At 42.0% G+C, this 20,696-nt stretch overlaps 1 protein-coding gene across 1 annotated transcript in view; it reads right to left on the bottom strand.

The window, feature by feature from the left end:
• The window catches only part of DAB1 (DAB adaptor protein 1), a 1,468,439-nt gene that overhangs the window by 134,401 nt on the left and 1,313,342 nt on the right, over positions 1-20,696 (bottom strand). The window contains exon 8 of the mRNA XM_070786460.1: positions 15,471-15,569. Coding sequence (XP_070642561.1) covers positions 15,471-15,569 — 99 coding nt within the window. The remainder of the gene's footprint in view (positions 1-15,470; positions 15,570-20,696) is intronic.

Here is a 20,696-nt window from a genome sequence, read left to right as displayed (position 1 = left end):
TGCTATAAAGCGTGGTTAGTTAATTATGCCTTCATACTCTAGAGGAGAACATGGAGCCACTAAGAGGTTCAGTGACTCATAAAAGTATGAGATGTGTGTAAAGCACATACAACAAGATCTGGGACAACAGTAAGGGCCATCATTATCATCACTATTATTGTCATTGTTGTATTTATCATTACAGCTCAAGTGACAATACAAATTCAGGCCCTCTGAACACAAGCCCAGACTTCTTTGCATGACACGGGTCATCCAGACCCCACGTTCCACCATTTACATCTCTCCAGACAGAGTCTCTCCTCTGAGAGGTGGATTTTACCAGCTCTCACTTTGACTTGGGATTTGTCTGGTGGTTCAGACGGTAAAGAATCTGCCTGTAATGCAGGAGGCCGGGGTTTGATCCCAGGGTTGAGAAGATCCCCTGGAGAAGACAATGGCAACCCACTCCAGTACTCTTGCCTGGGAAATCCCATGGACAGAGGAGCCTGGTGGGTTGTAGTCAGGGGTCACAAAGAGTCAGACACGACTGAGCGACTAACACTTTCACTTTCACCTTGACCTGGGGTCTCACTTTCTATGACATGCATTTCTCTACTGTTCCCAGAATTATTAATGCTGCTCCACCTCTGGCTGCCACCGAGAAGTACTCGAGACAAGCACAGAGAACCATCTGATCAGGGCTGGGCATAATCCCAGCATCACCATTTTGATACAAACAGCTCCTGAAAGGCATGTGTTCATTAAAATAGAAGTACCTAGTAAATAAACGAGGCACAGTCTTAGAAAATGAGTTCTAAATTAAAATTTAAAATAAGCATGTAAGATAGAAAAACAATAAATTGCAGACCCCATATAAAGCAATCAGCCATCTAAACAAAGGCGGAGACAGCCAAATGGACAGCAACGGCCTCTGGAATTTGGATGAGGATTTTCAGAAGTATCTTTTTCCATTACTCAGTTGACTCTCAAATCTAAAGGAAGCTCCCAGAGTACATTCCTATCTATAATTTACAAGGCACATATGTCACAGGACTTTTTGCGAGGACAAAGGCGGTACAGTGGGGAAATGCTATAACCTCGCTATATTTTAACCGTTTTTCACAGCACTCATTACTTTCTAAAAAAGTATTAGATGCACATATTATTTATGTGGATCTATTGTTTCTTGTATGTCTCCCTGTATTAAAACATAAACACAAGAGAGATAACCTCCTTTTATTCATCAATGTATGCACACCCCTGAGAATACCACTTCGCACATAGTACTTATTCAATGAACATTTGCTGAATCCATAAATGGATTAAAATTTAAGGGTAGTCAGTCACCTCCTCTGTAAAATGGGAATGACAACAAGTAACTAACCCTTGGACTGTAAGAATTACATGAGAAAAATATATATGAAGCACTTGGCACAGGGTCTGGCAATTATTACTTCACAAACGGTAGAAGTAACTAACACGATTCCTAGAGCTGAATATTTGTCTTCAATGTCATCCCTAAAGTAAGCCACCAAAGAAAGAGCAAGCATCCAGAGATGAGAAACCAGAGATCTTCGGCTGGAGCTCACCCCAAGCTCATGCAAAGCTTGTCATGGGGTGAGAATGAGCAAATTAGAAGACTCCACAGTAACCATCATGCACAGAGCCAGCAGCTTATGGCTTGTGGGCCAGCTACTCATTTTTACAAAGCAAGTTTTATGGGAACTCGCCAAGCTCATTTGTCTACATACCATCTGTGGTGGCCTTCAAATGACAGCGGCAAAAGAAAATGGTTAGGAGGCCATAAGGCTGCCAAGTTTACTACCTGGACCTTAATAAAAAGTCTGAGAAATGACCGCGGTCTTCAGGTAAGGAATGAGTACCAAAGAGTGGGCAGAGGAGCCACCCAAAGTCATACTGCACATCTAGACACTTGCCACTTTGAGACCAGCACCTCACACACCCCTCAGAGGCCCAAATGGTAGCTGATAAACCTTTGGTCACAGGGGTGGTCTGAACAACAACAACCAGAAGAGCAGTTAGAGCTCTGCCCTGGAGAACAAATGAATGGTCGCTTGCTTGCCAGAGGCCCTAACCATGCCCATGGAAAGAAGAGAGTGCTTCCACATTCTAACTACTGTAAATACTTATGCAATGGACATTGGGGTGCATGCATCTTTCACAAGTATGGTTTTCACTGGGTATATACCCAGGAGTAGGATTGCTGAGCCATATGGTCTGGCTGCTGCTGCTGTTGCTAAGTCGCTTCAGTCGTGTCTGACTCTGTGGACTGGAGGAACAGGCAAATTTGGCCTTGGAATACGGAATGAAGCAGGGCAAAGGCTCATAGAGTTTTGCCAAGAGCACGCACTGGTCATAGCAAACACCCTCTTCCAACAACACAAGAGAAGAGTCTACACATGGACATCACCAGATGGTCAACAATGAAATCAGACTGATTATTTTCTTCGCAGCCAAAGATGGAGAAGCTCTATACAGTCAGCAAAAACAAGACAGGGAGCTGACTGTGGCTCAGATCATGAACTCCTTATTGCCAAATTGACTTAAACTGAAGAAAGTAGGGAAAACCACTAGACCATTCAGGTATGATCCAAATCAAATCCCTAACAAATATACAGTGGAAGTGAGAAATAGATTTGAGGGTTTAGACCTGATAGACAGAGGTGCCTGATGAACTATGGACAGAGGTTCATGACACTGTACAGGAGACAGGGAGCAAGACCATCCCCAAGAAAAAGAAATGTGAAAAAGCACAATGGCTGTCTGAGGAGGCCTTACAAATAGCTGTGAAAAGAAGAGAAGCAAAAAGCAAAGGAGAAAAGGAAAGATATATGCATTTGAGTGCAGAGTTCCAAAGAATAGCAAAGAGAAATAAGAAAGCTATCCTCTGTGTTCAGTGCAAAGAAATAGAGGAAACAATAGAATGGGAAAGACTAGAGATCTCTTCAAGAAAATCAGAGATACCAAGTGAATATTCCATGCAAAGATGGGCTCGATAAAGGACAGAAATGATATGGACATAAAAGAAGCAGAAGATATTAAGAAGAGGTGGCAAGAATACACAGAAGAACTGTACAAAAAAGATCTTCATGACCCAGAAATCAAGATGGTGTGATAACTCACCTAGAGTCAGACATCCTGGAATGTGAAGTCAAGTGGACCTTAGGAAGCATCACTACGAACAAAGCTAGTGGAGGTGATGGAATTCCAGTTGAGCTATTTCAAAACCTAAAAGATGATGCTGTGAAAGTGCTGCACTCAATAGGCCAGCACATTTGGAAAACTCAGCAGTGGTCACAAGACTGGAAAAGGTCAGTTTTCATTCCAATCCCAAACAAAGGCAATGCTTTAGAATGTTCAAACTACTGCACGGTTGCACTCCTCTCACACACTAGTAAAGGAACACCCAAAATTCTCCAAGCCAGGCTTCAGCAATACGTGAACCGTGAACTTCCAGATGTTCAAGCTGGTTTTAGAAAAGGCAGAGGAACCAGAGATCAAATTGCCAACATCTGCTGGATCATCGAAAAAGCAAGAGAGTTCCAGAAAAACATCTACTTCTGCTTTATTGACTATGCCAAAGCCTTTGACTGTGTGGATCACAATAAACTGTGGAAAATTCTGAAAGAGATGGGAATATCAGACCACCTGACCTGCCTCTTGAGAAATCTCTATGCAGGTCAGGAAGCAACAGTTAGAACTGGACATGGAACAACAGACTGGTTTCAAATAGGAAAAGGAGTACGTCAAGGCTGTATATTGTCACCCTGCTTATTTAACTTATATGCAGAGTATATCATGAGAAACGCTGGGCTGGAAGAAGCACAAGCTGGAATCAAGATTGCCTGGAGAAATATCAATAACCTCAGATATGCAGATGACACCACCATTATGGCAGAAAGTGAAGAAGTACTAAAGAGCCTCTTGATGAAAGTGAAAGAGGAGAGGGGAAAAGTTGGCTTAAGGCTCAACATTCAGAAAACTAAGATCATGACATCCGGTCCCGTCACTTCATGGCAAATAGATGGGGGAACAGTGGAAACAGTGGCAGATTTTATTTTGGGGGGCTCCAGAATCATGCAGATGGTGATTGCAGCCATGAAATTAAAAGATGCTTACTCCTTGGAAGGAAAGTTATGACCAACCTAGACAGCATATTAAAAAGCAGAGACATTACTTTGCCAACAAAGGTCCATCTAGTCAAGGCTATGATTTTTCACTAGTCATGTATGGATGTTGGACTATAAAGAAAGCTGAGTGCCAAAGAATTGATGTTTTTGAACTGTGGTGTTGGAGAAGACTCTTGAGAGTCCCTTGGACTGCAAGGAGATCCAACCTGTCCACCCTAAAGGAGATCAGTCCTGAATATTCATTGGAAGGACTGATGCTGAAGCTGAAACTCCAATACCTGGCCACCTGATGCAAAGAACTGACTCATTTGAAAAGACCCTGATGCTGAGAAAGATTGAAGGCGGGAGGAGAAAGGGACAACAGAGGATGAGATGGTTGGATGGCATCACTGACTCAATGGATACGAGTTTGAGTAAACTCTGGGAGTTGGTGATGGGCGTGGAGGCCTGGCGTGCTGCAGTCCATGGGGTCAGAAAGAGTTGGACATGACTGAGAAACTGAACTGAACTGAACTGAACTGATGGTCATTCTATTTTTATTTTAAGGAACCTTTATATTGTTCTCCATAGTGGCTGTATCAATTTACATTCCCACCAACAGTGTAAGAGGTTCAATACAGAGGATAGCCAGGCGTGGAAGCATCCCAAATGTCCGTCAACAGAGAAAGAGATGAAGATGTAGCACATTTATACAATGGAATATTACTCAGCTATAAAGAGGAACAACATTATGCCATTTACAGAGACATGGATGGAGCTAGAGACTGCCATACACAGCGAAATAAGTGAGAAAGAGGAAAAAACAAATATCGTATATTAATGCATGTATGTGGAATCTAGAAAAATGGTACAGATGAATGTATGTGAAAAGCAGAAATAGAGACACAGACATAAAGAATAAACGTATGGGCACCAATGGGAGAAAGGGCAAGAGGAATGAATCTGGAGATTGGGATTCACATATATACACTACTAAGAAAAAACAGGTAACTAATGAGAACCTACTGCATAGCACAGGAACTCCACTCAATGTTACGTGGTGACAAAGAGGGGATGCACATCTATGTATAACTGATTCACTTTGCTGCACAGGAGAAACTAATACAACATTGTAAGACGACTTAACTCCAGTTAAATTTAAAAAGGAAAAGAGAGACCACTGCTGGGCACTGACAAGAACATGGGCCTTCGCCACCATGCCAGGCTAGAGTTAGTGCCCGGCTTTCTAATTTGTTGGTCACTTGGCCTTGTGTGAATTCCTTTACTTCTCTATCTCAGTTTCCCCATCTGTTTAACGGGAAAAATAATATGTAGCTGAGTTCTTAGGGGGTTGAATTAAATGAGACCAAACATGTAAAAGCAGCTAGCCCAGAGAATATGATCTCTTTATCTCCTTAAAGACCAAAATTCATAAAAATGATTCATTAAGGGAAAGACAGTATATTTCTGAGTTTACCGAATCTGCTTCACAACATCCATGCTCTCACTTTCCAGAGTAATATGAGCATCCTTTCTCCTCTGTCATGAATTATCCTGTCTAAATTATCTAACAGTGGCAGCTTCCTGACAGGGCCAATTTCTAAAAATATGTTGGTTTTGAGCTATAAATTGATTTCTTATTGTGATAAATTAAAATCCAATATCATCCAATAAGACACTGAACATACAGAGGCCCAATTTTTCCCCTTAGATGTTCATTCTCTTTGATATTAAAATGGATCTGGGGCAGCTGTCAGGCTGTTGGAGCCTGAACATTGAAGCAAATGAGCAAAGAGTACAGAGTTGGTAGAGACAGAAAGAGAAAAAAGCACAGAGGCAGGAAGGTAAAGTGAGGAAGAGGAGGGAGGGAAGAGGATGCTGTCTACTTTCTGTTTTGTGAGCAGCAGGGAGTGACTCAGATCTGTCCTGAGAGATGTTCAAACCTAGATGCTCTGCACATCATTTAATAAGAGGTTCAGGAGCCATTTCCTCTCTTTGGGTTCTGAATTGCTTCACTTGTAAATGACTCACTTGTGGGTGAGTCAATGCCTAAGGGACCTTCCATCCCTGACACCCTAGGACTGAGGAACCCTGAACCACGTACATATTTCTCTCCATGCTCACTGCCTGCATGACAAAACTAGCATCTTTGGTACGCAGCATCTTGGGCTCCAATATCTAGCCCAGACAATCAGTATTTTGTTATAAGTTTCCTTATTCACTACTTTCTCTTCCTTCCTTTCCTCTTTCTTTCCACCTCTCTCTGACTTCCTCCCCTCTCCCTTCCTTCAATGTGCCATTCGTATCGCTGTCACTTGCCAGGACCTGTGGTAAACCCTGCAGACACAGCAGTGGATGAGACCAGGTACCTCATGGAGCCTGCAGTCTGATGGAAGCATGAGTAAGCTCATTCTGATATGGACCACCACGTGCTATGAAAAAGGTGAGTGGAGGATGGTGCAAGATGTATGATAGGATTTCTTAATTCTTAGGGGAGGACACAAGAAAGCCCATATCAGACAGAGGACAATAGATTGTCATTATTATTCTATTATTAATAGATCTAATAATATAATATTATTTAATATCTAGAGCTTTTTACTATAACAGGCACAATTCTAAGTCTTAAGTGATTAAATTAAATCACAATTTAAATGATTAAATTAAATTAAAAGTGATTAAATTTAATCTTGCACCAACCCTAAAACATAGCTGCTTTGATTATCCCCATCTTACAGATGAGCAAAACAGGTACAAAGTCATTCATAAAAACCACTGCTTTACGACTACATAGCTGGGCATGAGCAGATCCAAGGCAGCTCCTTCCACTCTGTCCACTCTCTGCTGCCAGTACCACAGTGGTGAGGACTGTGGGCTGTAGATTCAGACAGACCCAGTATGAATCCTGCTTGGAGAATGAAATGCATAAAGCACTTAGTTGAATAAAGTACCTGGCCCAAGAAAGGTCTTGATGAGTGGTCACTATGGTCCTGTGTCGCTGTTGTTAGTGTTGTTGACATTACCGGACCTTGAGTTATTCACTGAGTGATGAAGGGCAAAGGGATGTGCAGAGTGGAGGGGTCTCCTTGAGCTAGTCCTGAAAGCTGGGCAGTGCGTGGTGGGTACAAGAAATGGCAAGACAGGACCCACAGATTCTGCTCATGCACAGATGATGCTCCCAGATCTGCTACCTTCCGCTGAGCAGGGGGTGTACTGCACAGCTCTATGGGGAGCTAGTCATCACCCAGTCATCAAAAACATGTTTAATTATTGTAACCATTTCCCAGCAAAAGTCATCCCAGGCAGTGAGCCTTAAAGAAAGGGATTTTCCCCTGATTTGCACAAAGGCAACTTACAGGTCAAGGATGACCTCACAGTCATGTACTTGCCTCTCTGTATAACTAGTGCAGCTTCAGGGCCATAGAATACACTGAATGATAACTGAGCTGTAATGGACCTCATTCAACCAAAGCTCTTTGTTCTTACATTCCAGGTCTCCCAACTGGGCCCTGCCTACCTTCTCAGTTTTATCTCATTGATAGCAAACTCACATCCTCCAATCCAGAATATCTGGCCATCTCTCTTCTCCAAACCTGGCCTCCTTCATTGCTTTCTCATTCTAGGGCCTCAGTAAACACTTCTCATAATTCCCTTCATCTGGTCACTCACTGGTCCTCTTATGTCTCCAACTTCAAACTCTGCCCATTCTTCAAGGGTCAACCCTCTGGTCCTAAATCATTCCATATCTTTTTTTTTCAAATGGAAGACATAATTTCTTCTTTTGAACTCTCATGATCACTTTGCATTTTTCTCTTGTTATTCTTGCTTTCGGTTTTTAATTATATATGTCTTACCTCCTAGGTTGTAGGTTTCTTGAAGAAAAGGTTTCAGGCTAGTTCATCCCCACCCAGCATGTAGAATGTCCTTTTCCCTTAATAAGTATTTGTGAAATGAATAAACCAAAGAAAATGGCAGCATGATCTATACACAGATTCTTAACCTTATCTGATGAAAAACCTCCTTTTTATATAACAGTATCTTGTATCTTACTGTATTGTCTGGAAATGATTATATAATCTAACTACACGCATAAAGTTTAAGCAAATCAAAATGTCCTAATTAAAACACAAAGGATAAATAAGACGATTTCTGATCAAAAAATAATGTGTTTCTATATATAAAGGCTTAGTTACAACTGCAAATGAAGAACATAATGACAATGAGCCTTCTTATAATTAATGAATAAATTTTGGTTTAAGAAAGCATTCAACCATCACTGACTCAATGGACATGAGTTTGACCAGATTCTGAGAGATAGTGAAGGGCAGGGAAGCTTGGTATGCTGCAGTCCATGGGGTCACAAAGAACTGGACACAACTTAGCAACTGAACAGTAACTTTCCTTTATATTTGACATTTTTAAATAAGAGTCAAATAAGTCCAGATAAAAGGTCAGTTTTCATTCCAACCCCAAAGAAAGGCAATGTCAAAGAATGCTCAAACTACCGCACAATTGCACTCATCTCACACGCTAGCAAAGTAATTCTCAAAATTCTCCAAGCCAGGCTTCAGCAATACGTAAACCGTGAACTTCCAGATGTTCAAGCCGGTTTTAGAAAAAGCAGAGGAACCAGAGATCAAATTGCCAACATCCACTGGATCACTGAAAAAGCAAGAGAGTTCCAGAAAAACATCTACTTCTGCTTTATTGACTATGCCAAAGCCTTTGACTGTGTGGACCACAATAAACTGTGGAAAATTCTTCAAGAGATGGGAATACCTGACCACCAGACCTGCCTCTTGAGAAATCTCTATGCAGGTCAGGAAGCAACAGTTAGAACTGGACATGGAACAACAGACTGGTTCCAAATAGGAAAAGGAGTACGTCAAGGCTGTATATTGTCACCCTGCTTATTTAACTTATACGCAGAGTACATCATGAGAAACGCTGGGCTGGAGGAAGCACAAGCTGGAATCAAGATTGCCAGGAGAAATATCAATAACCTCAGATATGCATATGACACCACCCTTATGGCAGAAAGTGAAGAAGAACTAAAGAGCTTCTTGATGAAAGTGGAAGAGGAGAGCGAATAAGTTGGCTTAAAGCTCAACATTCAGAAAACAAAGATTATGACATCTAGTCCCATCACTTCATGGCAAATAGAAAGGGAAACAGTGGCTGACTATTTTTTGCGGTTCCAAAATCCCTGCAGATGGTGACTGCAGCCATGAAATTAAAAGACACTTACTCCTTGGAAGGAAAATTATGACCAACCTAGACAGCATATTAAAAAGCAGAGACATTACTTTGCCAAGAAAGTTCTGTCTAGTCAAGGCTATGGTTTTTCCTGTGGTCATGTATGGATGTGAGAGTTGGACTGTAAAGAAAGCTGAGTGCTGAAGAATTGATGCTCTTCAACTGTGGTGTTGGAGAAGACTCTTGAGAGTCCCTTGGACTGCAAGGAGATCTATCCAGTCCATCCTAAAGGAGATCAGTCCTGGGTGTTCATTGGAAGGACTGATGTTGAAGCTGAAACTCCAATACTTTGGCCACCTGATGCGAAGAGCTGACTCATTTGAAAAGACCCTGATGCTGGGAAGGATTGAGGGCCAGGAGGAGAAAGGGATGACAGAGGATGAGATGGTTGGATGGCATCACCAACTCAATGCACATGAGTTTGAGTAAACTCCAGGAGCTGGTGATGGACAGGGAGGCCTGGCAAGCTGTAGTCCATGGGGTCACAAAGAGTCGGACACAACTGAGCAACTGAACTGAACCGAACTGTGAACATAATAGCTAGACATGGAACTGATAGAGCTGTGCCCTATTGTAGACTTAATATGAAGAGGAGTCACAGGGGAGTGGTTTTCTAAAGTGATGACCAACTCTTGGTAAGTTTCCAACAAAACAAAGCTCATCTTTCTGTTTAGTTGCACTCTGCAAAATGCACTATTGGGAATATGAAGTTACTTTTTTATTTGTAGAGTTGGGTTTTACATTTAGATAATTATAAATAAAATTTTCACATACATGAAAGTGTGGTAAGGCATTTAAAGTCATGTAGCCAGGAAATGTTTGTATTGTGTGTGAATGTCTTGTACATTGTGGAGTGTCTAGCATCCTTGCCTCTAGTGAATTCCTATATCAGCACCCCCTTCCCCAAAAGTTGTGAACACCCAAAATGCCTACATTAAGTTCCAAAGCAGCCCTTACGGGTATGGAACCAGTCAAGTGGAGAATCTCTGGGGTAAAAGAAACAGAACAAGCTTAGGAGTTACAAATGTGAATTGAAACTCAATTTCTGCTACTCAGTGTAGCCTCAGGCAAGCCACACACTCTACTTATATTTTGGATGACTCGTCTGTAAAACATTTAGTCACTCAGTCGTGTCCAACTCCATGGACTGTAGCCTGCCAGGCTCCTCTGTCCATGGGATTCTCCTCCAGGCAAGAATACTGGAGTAGGTAGCCATTCTCTTCTCCAGGGAATGTTCTCAACCCAGGGATTGAACCTGGGTCTTCTACATTACAGGCAGCTTCTTTACTGTCTGAGCCACCAGGGAAGCTCCATCTGTAAAAGGAGGGTAATAAAACCTCCAAGAATTGTTGGGTATCAAATGAGACAGGATCACGAAAGCCTGTCTACAGACCTGCTATAGACCATATGGTCTTGCTTAGAGGCTAATCATCATATCCAGTCCCTGAGTGTCCTGTGTACTGCTTCAGCAGCTCTCAGGATGACAGGGGTATCCCAGGTCCCAGCATCCTTCTTTGTAGCCCCTTCATCCTCCTTTATGTCTCCCTCCCTAGGACCACTTTCCTTTGCTCCACCTCAGCTGCTCTCCCCAAGTCCATTCCAAATACTCTGTTAGAAATAAAGGGAGAACAGTCCTGCTTTTGATGAGATACAAACAAGGGTAATATCTGGTTTTCACTGAATAAGAGATTAAATCAGTCCTGAAATGTAAGTGCAGCCACTGCATTTAAAACATCATTCCCCCTCTATTATGAGGGACAATATTCAACCTTGGGCCACTCTCCACCTCTCCCCTGTTATGCCCTAGTTGTTCTGCATACACTTGCTGACTTATGATCATTAAGCCATTTTAGTTCGTGTGCAATAGCTACTACTAAGCACCTACTATGTGGACTTCAAGTGCTAACCAGATACATAAGAGTGATGAACAAAAATACACAGCCTTGTTAACCTGTGTGTTGATAGACGTGTTCAATAAATATTTCCTGAAGGAAAGAATGAACACATGTGCGTGCACACACACACCTTTCTCCTTTAGACACCTGTATATTTAGAAATACATTTTTCTCTTCCCTTACTTGCTTATCTGGTCCTCTCCAATTCACTCCTCCATGGCTAAATCAGTGTGCCATTTTCTGTGAAAACTTTCCTGATTATTTCAAGCAAAGCTCTATCTCCATCCCCTGAGTACTGACAACTCCATTCACACCTGTGTCTCAGCACGTATCAGTTCATTTTGTGAGTCTGGTTTCACCACCAAACTGTGAACACCTCAGGGACAAGGACACATCTTCTTCATCTTTGAATCCCCAGGAAACAGAACATCATGCAGCACAGAACAAGCATCCCCTGCAGTCTTTCCTGACCACATGGTGACCAGTGGGTACCCTGCCAACATTCTCCCCACAAGACAGTCCCATGGTAACGCCACCCCTAGTATCTTCACTCAGGAAAACTCATTAAAATGAAAGTGAATAATGACGACAGTGGAACAGGGATAATACTGAATCTGCTCTCATACATATGAAAGGAAATCATTTATAAACTTTGAGATTGCTATGGTCTGTTTGCTGCTGCTGCTACTAAGTTGTTTCAGTCATGTCCGACTCTGAGCTTGCACTTAAATTTCATATGCTGGAATTCTGATGGCATTAATATTAGGAGGTGGGGCCTTTAGAAGGTGACTAGGTCATGAGGGTGGAGCCCTGATACATGGGATTAGTGCCCTTATAAAAGAGGCCCTAGAAAGCATCCTCCCCCTCTCCCACCATGAGAGGACACAGCAAAAAGAAAAAAAAGAGAGAGAAAGCGGGCTCTCACCAGATACCAAATCCTGGGGCCAGGATCCTGGACTTTCCTGCCTCTAGAACTGTGAAATAAATGTTTGTTGTTTATAAGCCACCTAGTTGATAAGGTTTCTGTTTTAGGAGTCCAAATACTAAGAAAAACATGTAATTATTTGTTGTACCTTACTAGCACCAAGGACTTTGGACGAGACTATCTGGGTTTGAATCTCAGCTCTGCCATTTGAGAACTGTATAATTAAATTGTTTGGGCCTCAGTGTTCTCATCTGTAAAATGGTGCTAATAACAGCACGTCATAGAATTGTTGTAATGTACATAATATGCATAAAACGGTGCACGTAATAGTGACAAATCAGTGCCAGCTAAACCAAGTGAACAAGCAAAATCCACTTGTGACTGGCAACAGGATGTGGTATTATCTGGAAATCCTGAGAAACAAACTTTAGGCTCCTGCAATATTTATGGTTTTTAATAGCACACATAATATGGTAGAATAAAATTGTAAATGAGGAGAGAAGAAAGCTAGTGAGTTTCCCTGGAAAGACATAGGATTTGGATTTGGAAGGTCTGATTTGAGTTTCCAGTCAAATCAGGAATAATCCCAGAATTTCAGTTTCCTTATTTGTGAAATGAAGATGACATCATTCCTGCATTGGTCTGCTTTGAGGACCTAGTAACATACTGATATGAAATCATTTCTACTCCTAATTTGCTATTGTTCCTACTATTACTAGTAACAGTGAGCTCCTTTATGACATTTTCTGCATTCTCACTGATACTTTTGATATATTAGCAATACCTAGACATCTGAACATATGGACAGCTTTTGATATTGATTTATTTCCTGCAACATACTAATAATAAAATTTACTCACATAAGGATTGGGATCAAGAACCCCTTTGAAATTCAAGACAAGGTGTAAATTGCTGCAAAGGGTCTCTTTAATTGGGATCAAAACATTTTTGACAGCTTTTGGATTTTTAAAATTCTAGCTATTGTCACGTTCTGCTAATGTTTCTTTTCTTGGTTTTGGAAAAAACAGCACAGCCAAGCTTGAACAGGAACATTTCTGACATGATAAACAACTAAAATTTGTCATTCCAAATGAAAAAGACCCAGTTTTCCACTTCTTTGATAAGTAGGACAAAACACCACTGAGACTCTTATTCTGCAAAATTCAGTTGGGTTCCTGCTGGGCAGTGACAACAGTTTAGTAAATTGTTCATGCTCAAAACCCTCCAGTTATCTGAAGATTAAGTCACATCCAATACGGATGGATTTAAAGGAGAAACAGACTATCAAACCTAGTCAGGGGAATCGACTGAGATGTGACTTTGGTCAACACCTCATCTTCTACTTGACTTCCTTCCACAATATCTCCATCATGTGACTGTTGCTTGAATCCTCCAAGGGATGGTATACTCACTTGCACAGAAGGTGGTCCATCTCAACACTGAATAGCTCTGATTTGTGGGAAACTCTTCTTCCTCACAAACCGAAACTGCTTCCTAGAAACTTCTATCACCAAGTCTTGGTTCTGTTCCCTGAGTCACACAGAACACTGAACAAGTCTTTGGAGAGATCAACCCTACTGATACAGAGTGCCTTGCCCCACACTCACCTTCAGGCTTAAACGTTCAGCCCTCTCTACCAGTCTTCCCTAGACTTGTGCTAAGACGAATTAACAAGCTATGGTCGCAAAAGCCCTAAGGTAAGAGCTTAAGGTAAGTCGGCAGACTAAGTCAGACAGATAACATTTAATTCTGCCTTCATCCTGAATCTCCACTAGGATATGACATTTTTTTCCCCCACAAAGCCAAATGGCTTTGAGCTGAAATGATGATTTTTCGGGTATTTTTTTTGTGTGTCCAAAGAAAGAATCAAAAATCACATTTCAAGGTTTGGTGGTATCTTTCTCTGGGGCCAGTTTAGCCACCCTTGAGTGAGGATTTAGATAAAAGTGGAGAATATAAATTACCTCTATTCATTAGCTAAAGTTTGGTGATTAGGACTATTTGATGGTGGGGTACATGATGGAACAGCAGGACCCCAAAACACAAGAATAAAAAGTAAGATAGGCAAGATAAAGTATCTGACACTCTATCTCTGTCACTTCTGTCCCTTTGGTGATGCCAGCGTCACGGTGATGGGCAGGTGTGGACTTGGGAAGAGACTGGAGATGACGACATATATTGGGGTATATGAATCCTTGTGAAAGTCTCTCTCAGTTAGGCATGATCCACATTACTTGGTTCCCTCCCATGAAGGATGATAAAGGATGAATAATATCCTCCAAGTTTCTACAATTCCAAAGCTCTCTGCCCGCTGTGTGTTACCCAGGATCCCATGAGGCCATGGCGTGTCTGTGCTATTACTAATCAGGAGTAACTTTTCTTCAAGAAAATAATTTTTTTTTAAATTATCATCCTACTAACCTTATGGTCTCTCTTAATATGAACAAAGGGGGAAATTTTGTAATGCAAAATGACAAGGTTAAGTAGCTTGGTTAATTGAGTACTGTTTATACATTGCTTGATAAACTACCTGTGAAGTTCATAGGATGTGATATAAGTGGAAGTATGTTAGAAGCTATAAAGCACTGAGTGAATAAAAGAAAATTGTGTCCATCTGACTCTTGCTCTCTGGACAAAACAGATCATAAAAAGCTTTTCTCTTTTTCCCTTACCATCAACAAACAGGGTCAACAATGCTAGGCAAGTCCTGGGGATAAACCTAGGAGCTAATTGCTGCCAGGAGGTAGATGAAAATACAAACCACATCTTCAGTGGGTTCAACACACAGATCAGCCCTTACATTTCCTCATCATGCAGTGATAGATTTTTTTTTAACATTGAAAACTCCATTTATTCTTTTTGATGACACCAATTGCAAGGTGCCACAGGTTCAATTCAAGAGAGTCTGAATGCTTTGACCAAGTCAAAAGACCCCCGTACATCTCCCTCTAGGACGCATGTCATTAAAGTTGCCAACACACAGGAAATTTAACTTAAACTGCCACATTACCCACTGCTCTTCAAAGCACATCAATCTCCCATTGCATTACCAGGACTGTGTGACACTTTTATCCCAATTACACTGTAAGAAACGCGGTGCAGTCATACTGTGGCCAAGTCAGGGAAGGGCCTCCCTTTGATGAACGATCACAGTTGATCAAGTTTGTCAGCTGCTTTATGTGTTTTTATGCTTGTTTGATATTCCTGCCTAGAAGAGCGGAGGCTTTTAAGGGCACATCTGTCAATGGATTCAATTTCACCATGCCATGTGATTCTTTTACTTACCCCTGTCTTCTCATCAAAGATTTTGATTCCTCCAAAGGAGATGGTTAAAAAGATTTTCTGTTTGTGTTCTCCTTTGGAACGAGCGCCAGCAACAACGCCCTGTTGAAAAGAAGGATGTGGTTTTTACTTTAGTGTTTTCATTTGAAAATTCCCTCTGGTCCCAAAGGCATGTCAGATACCATGAACCAATGCCACCAATCATGCACACTCTTTTTCCTCCCCACTTCCATACTACCTTTCCCAATGCGCTTGCATCCTCTTGATGTTTTAGGGTAACACTTGTCCTCACTGCTCAAAAATTGTATAAACAAATATCTGAACTTAGATTCATTGGACAAACCAAGATTTACAGAGTGCCTACTTTGTGCCTAGATAGTCGGCTCAGAATTTGAGATCCTAGGATAAACACAATATGGTTTTTCTTGTTAAGATCTTTTCTGGGTTTTGTATTAGATATGGTTTTAACCTTTTAAATAAAGATGAGTCATGGGATATGTTCCTAAATGTGATTTTAATTTCATACTTCTGGAAAAAACTTTTCATATGAATTAATTATAGAGATTAAAAAGAAAAGAAAAAATATTGCCAGACTGCATGTCTCAAGTCTGTTTAGAAAAATGTGATCGTCATCTGCTTATGGCTTGAGTTTTTACCCACACATTTTGTTATGTTCTACCATTTTCCCAATCATTCTTGTGCTTTCAAGAAAAGCACCTACCAAGAGCTTCTATTCCTCAAAAACATGTTTCCCCACTTCACCAATTTTTTTTGTAAAATACTGAAGATATGTGTATGAGTCAATTAGAAGGTAAATGTCCCAAAGGTGGGTATGTTACTCTGCTCAATACTCTCTCTCTAGTACCTAGGACAGTCCCTGGAGGGTGGGAGGCACTCAAGAGATTATTCTGATATGAATGTGCTATCAAGAGTCCCCTCCAAAGTTGATATGATGCAAGTTAAGAGTAAAAACACTTGCTTCTTAAATTAGCCTCTGTGGTGGCCAATTATAGGCAAGTACAGGCTTCCCTTGCGGCTCAGCTGGTAAAGAATCTGCCTGCAATGAAGGATACCTAGGTTTGATCCCTGGGTTGGGAAGATCCCTTGGAGAAAGGAAAGGCTACCCACTCCGGTATTCTGGCCTGGAGAATTCTGTGGACTGTATAGTCCTTAGGGTTGCCAAGTCAGATACGACTGAGAGGCTTTCACTTTCACTTCACTTTTCACAGGCATCATACTAGGTAGGGTACAACTCAGAGGATGAGGACATTCAAGGGCTTTATGCTCAAGGACTGTTGCAGACTCTGCATTAGGTGTTTTGAAGTTTCTAACCCCTTCATCCCTTCTAGCTTCCACAGAAGGAGAGATTAAGTCCATCTTTCACCAGTAATCATGCCGGGCTTTTTTCAGAGTAGGAAAGTCTAAAATAATAATGATTTCACATTCCCAAGAGAAAAAAGTCCTTTGTGTTGTTCTCAGCACAGCATGTTACGGAACTGAGTCAGTGGTATGACCAGCACAAGGAAGGGGCACTCTCTTAAGGTTGTGTGATTATACTCACTTTGGGTACTGGAAATAGACTATGGAATCGAAACATCTGGATTATACTTCTGGCTGTGATCTTGGACAAATGACTTAACTCCTAGCTCTACTTCCTTGAATGTAAATACTTCTCTTGCATGTTTGAGAAAATGAAAACGCATGGAAAGTACCTAGTACAGTGCTCGGTACACTGTAGGATGTCATAACCAACCCTTAGCATTTGTGGTCCGGTTTCTGTTTGGGAACTAGTAACAAGAAATTCACTCCCTCGGGAGTCACCCATTCATCCTCAGGCACCTCTGACGTACAGATATCCAGAATGTTAGAGTCACAGGAAACCTTCAAAGTAATCAGTCTAAATTTCTCAACTGACATTTTCTTATCGAAAAATAATGTTCGATAAGCTGGGTAGACAGTTCCAAGATGGTACAGAGAACTGGTTAGAAAGTTGAGACCACACATCCACTTTCAAGACTCTTGGTGCAAGAATCATTACTTCCTTACATCTCTCTTCTTTCTCATAAGCCCAAATCTCTCTCCTGTAATCCTACCTAGTGTTCCTCTTTTGACTTTTAGGGATGTACCCACTGACATAAGATCCCTCCTCCAATGACTGCCCTTTACATAGTTACAGGGTTACTTACTCCAACCGAAGCCCTCTGTGTCTTCAACCCCTCCTCCTGTTCAAAGGTCTCTAGATTCCTCAATGTGCTGCTTGCTTTCCCATAAATTCACTGAGAGATGGTTTTATGGCCGTGGGAGAAGGCTCAGAGTATGCTTTTGCAATCCCAGGGGTAGTTCTTATTTCTCTTCAGTGTCACCCAAGCAAAGATGCTGTCTCTGACCCTGCCACCCTCCACTCCAAACTGCATCTGATCTTTCTCCCTGAATCTTTTTCCCTTATGGTACCCTCTGGCATACTGTATATTCATTTGTTGACTGCCTCTGTCCAATAGGACAAAAGCTCAACAGGCACAATGGGAACTCTGTTTTATTCATTCTGTGTGCCCAGTGCCAAGAATGGAGACTGGAATAAAAAAGGCACTCAAACAAGTGAAGTGACTCTCCCCTCACTCGAGCAGTGAACAATCTAGGTTTTGAATCTATGAAAACCTTGACTTTGAAATCTGTGTTCTTAGTTTGATTTGGAGAAAAGTAACTGATGCTGCCATCCCTCTGCAGCCTGACCTTCAACTTCAGGATCCAGAAGCACACAAAAGACAGAACAAGAAGTAGTCCTGTTATAAACAGAGGCATTGGAAGGACTGTGGCAATGGGCAGGGAGCCTCTCTTTCTTGTTTGAGTCCTTCCAACGTGAAGATATCACAGTTCCTCTGGTCATAAAGAGTAGCTTCAACGACCCCATCTCCGAAACAGTCCTAACAACCCCCAGCTCTTGGAATTACCTAACATCAAACAGCACTAATTCCCAACACACAGTGATGCTGACTAGCTAATGCTCCCCTTCACTTCTTGTTCCAAATGGTTCCAAGAATTCCCTGGCAGAATGTGGCTGCAGATAAAGAGGGATGGAAAGAGCATGTTTGAGAGCATTTCTGCTTGGGACTGCTGTGATACAGCTTCCCAGGACAAATACAAAAGAGGAGGATGCACGTGGTACAATCTTTGGGGAAAATAAACTCCGATTTTACTAAGCACATTTCTCCTGTGAGACACAACCCTGAGTCAAGCCCTGAAAAAACTACTCGAAGTCCAAGTAAGTCTGCTGCCAGACAGCCTGCCGCAGGGTCACACCTCCCCATGGTGTTTTGTAGAACTGACAGAGGATCAGGTGACAGGCCTGGTTGGAGAATTAGAAGATACAGATGTAGGTGTCTTTTGGGGTTTCTGTGTTTAATATTAGCCACCTGGCCTACAAAGTCATTGTTGGGAACCTGGAAATGAGAGTCAGGTGTTTTCTGGGTAGCTACCAAGTGGAAGGAGTTCTCTTACATGTGGCATAATTTAGCTCACCCCACAATCCTAGGAAGGAAGAATTACCTCCCTTATTTTACATATGACAAACAATAAGGTCAGGGGGTCAAGTGACTGCCCCAAACCTCAAGGGACTAAAAAGACATAGAGGGAATTCCAACAGCAATTTTTTGAATTTCAATGTTAGGGTCCCTTCCTATGGAAGGGTTCTATGGGGTAGCATGGATGAAAAAAAGGTGGAACCCCCAGCTTCCAGATGCAGTAGTGAAGGAGAACTCAAAGTGTGATTACTCATACTTTTAACTAGAGCAACTGACCATCACCACTGGTACTAATCCTGATACTGTGAAGCGACGTCATGTGCTGGGTGCTGTGTGGAACGACTGATGCAGGCATCTCTGAGGGAGTCACACCGAGGCAGCATCTTATTGGAGGAATGTATACACACAGACGGGGTCAGGCACACCAGGCAGGATGGACCTGTCCAGTCAGGGATTGCCATGAGAGTCCGAGAACTGAAACCTCATGCAGCGGGGTGCATGCCTGTGATGGGATGACTGTGACCCCCAGGGAACACGTCCAGCAGGCGAGCCCACACAACAGGCTGCAGGCCTGAAGCGCTGAAAATCTAGAACGATATTCCAGAAAGATCCATAAACTAAACCTGGTCTCCAATCTCAGCCCTAGTTGTTAAATCAGCTCTGCAGTCTCTGGGGGAAAACTCATTGTAAGTTTCACTTTTTCCCAGTTAAGAAAGGAATACAGATATCTTCCTCGCTTTATACCCAGAGACTGGCCCCTGAGCTCTGCACTTTCAGGTCCTCTGAGCATCCCGTCCTCTGGATTCCACCAAAGAGGGCACAAACAGGATGTCAGAGCGGGGGAAGGAGAGAGGTCTAGGTGTTTCTTTCTGCTTCCTTCCCACCCCTGTTCTACAATGTCCAGCACTAGCTATATTTTTGTTTGGCAAGGGGACTTCCTCCTCAACCCCACCTTCCCTGGGTTCCAGTTAATACATCTCTCGTTGGGGTGGGAACAGCTTCCTACTGTTTCTAGTTTCTGGTGCCTCACCAGCCCGTTTGCTACCTTAACCTGGCCTACCCTGCATGACTTGCTCCTTCATTAAAGTGTCCTTATCTGACCTAGCTGGGGTGACTGTTTCCTACAGGACCTTGACTAACAGATTCACTTCGGGCTCTGCAATCAGTCCTCCAGGCACTGTCTTTATGAGACACCATTTTGCCCAATACCTCTAAGAGGTGAGTACTTTGTAAGTTAATGATGTGGGGCTACCGTGTAGTAGCTTACATGTAGGGGTTTAAAAATCTAGCTGGGCAACTAAGATACATTTCAGTGCAGATACAATACAGAATAGAAGGAAGCACTTAACAATATCCTATCAAACACGAGACATCTGGAGATCTGGGTATGAATTCTGGGCTTATTCCAGATTAAAATGAAGGCTCTGGGGCAAATCCTATAACTTCCGTGAGCCTCAGATTTCTTACTTACAAACAAGGAGGCTAATAGGTACCTCACAAGATCAAAAGAGATAATATATATAAAAGTGCTCTGTTGACTAAATTAAAATAAAATGACAATGAAGCTTCGCCGGTAGACAGGCAATGGCTCACGCAAACTCACATTATGAATCCCCTCTTAAATCTCTATAATCCAAGAGAAAAACTTTTACAACAGGCACCAGCGTCAGAGAGTCTAGCAAACAGAATTTTTTTTTTTTTAAATTTCTCA

Source organism: Bos indicus, chromosome 3, assembly GCF_029378745.1.
Source record: "Bos indicus isolate NIAB-ARS_2022 breed Sahiwal x Tharparkar chromosome 3, NIAB-ARS_B.indTharparkar_mat_pri_1.0, whole genome shotgun sequence".
Taxonomy (NCBI): domain Eukaryota; kingdom Metazoa; phylum Chordata; class Mammalia; order Artiodactyla; family Bovidae; genus Bos; species Bos indicus.
The sequence above is the reverse complement of the archived record's forward strand: the minus strand, read 5'-3'. Positions and strand labels throughout refer to the sequence as shown.